This window comes from Penaeus vannamei, chromosome 5 (genome assembly GCF_042767895.1).
Source record: "Penaeus vannamei isolate JL-2024 chromosome 5, ASM4276789v1, whole genome shotgun sequence".
Classification (NCBI taxonomy): Eukaryota; Metazoa; Arthropoda; class Malacostraca; order Decapoda; family Penaeidae; genus Penaeus; species Penaeus vannamei.
This window is the reverse complement of record NC_091553.1, coordinates 47,562,710-47,565,209: the sequence shown is the minus strand read 5'-3', so window position 1 is coordinate 47,565,209 and position 2,500 is coordinate 47,562,710. Positions and strand designations below refer to the sequence as shown.

The following is a 2,500-nucleotide window of genomic DNA, read 5'->3' as shown; positions in this document are numbered from 1 at the left end:
ATATCTGAACCAGGTGAGTAAAGCCTCTTCGACGTCAGGGTAGGCAGCGGTCCGCATTCGCCGCCTTCCTGCAGCGTACCTCTGCGATTTGTACTGCGTTAGGATTCTGTCTTTATTTTTCATGATCGTGGAGAGCGTCGAGGGCCTCAGACCCCACTCTCGCGCAATATCCGCTTTCTTTTTGGCGCCTCGCGATTCCACCTGTTCGATTAACTTGGCCTTATTGGCTATAGTTAACTCCTGTCGATCCCGTTTCGTTCTCGCGCTGCCCACGCCCGGCAACCCGACCCCGAGAGGAAGCCCCAGGTTCTTCATTAACTCAAACGGGAATGGAAGCCCCGTGGACTTTGACGCGTCCGTCGGCGAGGGGGACTTGCGACTCAGTCCCGCGTCGTCCTGCTGCGTGTCGCTCTGTCCGTCTTCGCTTTCGAGTGAGTCCTCTCTGGCCATTTCCGGCGGTGGGTCTCCTCCCTTCTTCATTTTGGACAGCTGCGCGAGGTACTTGGCCATCTCGAAGGGCGGAGGGTCGCCTTCGGCTTCCTCCGACTGTTTCTCGTCGCTCGTGTCGGTCTCCATGTCCTCTGGCTTCTCGGACGCGGTTCTGCTCGACGACGACTTCCTCTCTCTCTCTGTCGCTCCCGAAGTGTAAGAACCATTATTCTTGTCCGGCGTGCGGGCCTTCGCTCTCTCCCTCCGAACTCTTCCCGACGAGTACGAGGAGCCTTTGCTCGTCTTCTCTTTGGTTCTGGAGGTGGTTCTCGCCGTCTCCAGCTGCCTCGCGTACATCTTCGCAATCTCGGACGACTGCGACGCTTTCTTCACCATCTCCAGCTGCTGGGCGTAGAGCTTCAGGATTTCCGACGGCTGCGCTCCGGCTTTCGATTTCTCTTCCTCCTCGGCTTGGCGTTTCGCATTCTCGGCTTCTTCGGCCTCTCGCTTCGCCCTCTCGGCCTGCTCTGCTTCCTGCTTCGCCTTCTCCGCCTTCTTCGCCTCCAGCTTCGCCTGGATCGCCGTCTGAGCGGCCTTCTTGGCGACTTCCAGCTGCTGTGCATAGCCCTTCGCGAATTCGAAAGGATGACTGTTCGCTTTGGGGGCACCTTTGGATTTGGCGGTGGATTGTGGGGCTGTTTTGGGCATTTCCATGGGCACTTCCATCCCCGGCTGGGCATCGTGCAAGGCCTGATGGTTGTTTTTGAGGGCCCCGCTGTGATGGACCTCGGGGCAGGGGTGATATTCCTTGCCGTACTCGTAGGGATGCCCCGCGCCCATGCCCCCTCGTCCCATCTCCATCGGCTGCTGCACCGCCCGCGTCATCTCGTAAGGCTGAGCCGTTCCTCGGGGCATCTCGAAGGCCTGCGCCCCTCGTGGCATCTCGTAACCCTGAGGTCCTCTTGGCATCTCGTAATTGTGGGTCGCACCTCTCTGCATGTCGAACGACTGGTTCACGCCCCTTGACATGTCGAACTGCTGCGCCACGCCCCTACTCATGTCAAAGGACTGGTGGACGCCCCTCGACATCTCGAAAGTCTGCGGGATATTTCGGGTCATGTCGAACGCCGGGACTCTGTTCATGTCGTAAGAGTGCCCCATGTTCCTGGGAATGTCATACGTCTGATGGGCACTTTTGGACATGTCGAATGACTGGTAAGGGACGCGAGACATGTCCGAGGGCTGAGAGACGTATCTCGACATGTCGAAAGAAGCGTGATCGACTCGTGTCACGTCGTACACTTGCGGCTGAGGAACGCCCCTCTCCATGTCGCAGGCCTGAGCATCCCTCTTGGCCATCTCGCCCGCAGAATTTGACATGACGAACCGACACCGCGCGCAACTTCGCAACGACTACGCAACAACGACGTGACGTCCTCGCAGTCCGTTCGCGCCGAGCAATAGCCAACTCCCCGTGCACTTCACATCACCACTCGCGCCGCGGTCCCGTCCCCTTCCCGCAGCGGCCGACGCGGGGCAGTTGGTACAAACGAGGTTCTGCCGAGGCGAGGGGGCCCAGCGCGCACGAGCCTACTGCTGCATCGCGGACTCAACACCCGCCGCTCGACCTCACTGACATCGCTCACGGCCGAGGGCATCCGCAGGGCACGCTCGTCACACGTCCACTCGCCACGTCAATTCGCCACTCCCTCGCTCTCGGCTGCTGCAACGGCCACCAACCTCGCACACACGGCGTAACTCAGCGCGGATCACTCCACAACTCCGATGCTTTGTACGGAGTAAACGCGACCGAGCTCCGTCCAGTGTTGCCAGCACGAAAACACCGTCTCCCCGCTCTTCTCCGACAGAAAAAACAAAAACAAAAATCCAACCCACGTCGCTACCATATCCATCCAGCCCCTCTCCTCTCGCAACAAAACAACACCGAAGATGACGCAATCCTAGCGACGAGATATTATTCACAACCTACCATTGATCACACGAACACAAACAGAGCCACGGGGTCGTCTGGCAACAGTGGTTTGGGCTGAGCAACCCGCCGCCGCCGAGT

General features: G+C 59.2%; 1 protein-coding gene across 1 annotated transcript in view; it reads right to left on the bottom strand.

Annotated features, from left to right (window-relative positions):
* LOC138861858 (uncharacterized) overlaps positions 1 to 2,500 on the bottom strand; it is a 4,104-nt gene that overhangs the window by 1,564 nt on the left and 40 nt on the right. Inside the window, exon 1 of the mRNA XM_070122210.1 lies at positions 1 to 2,500. This exon is cut by the window's left edge and continues 1,564 nt beyond it; it is cut by the window's right edge and continues 40 nt beyond it. Coding sequence (XP_069978311.1) covers positions 1 to 1,809 — 1,809 coding nt within the window. The 5' untranslated portion in view covers positions 1,810 to 2,500.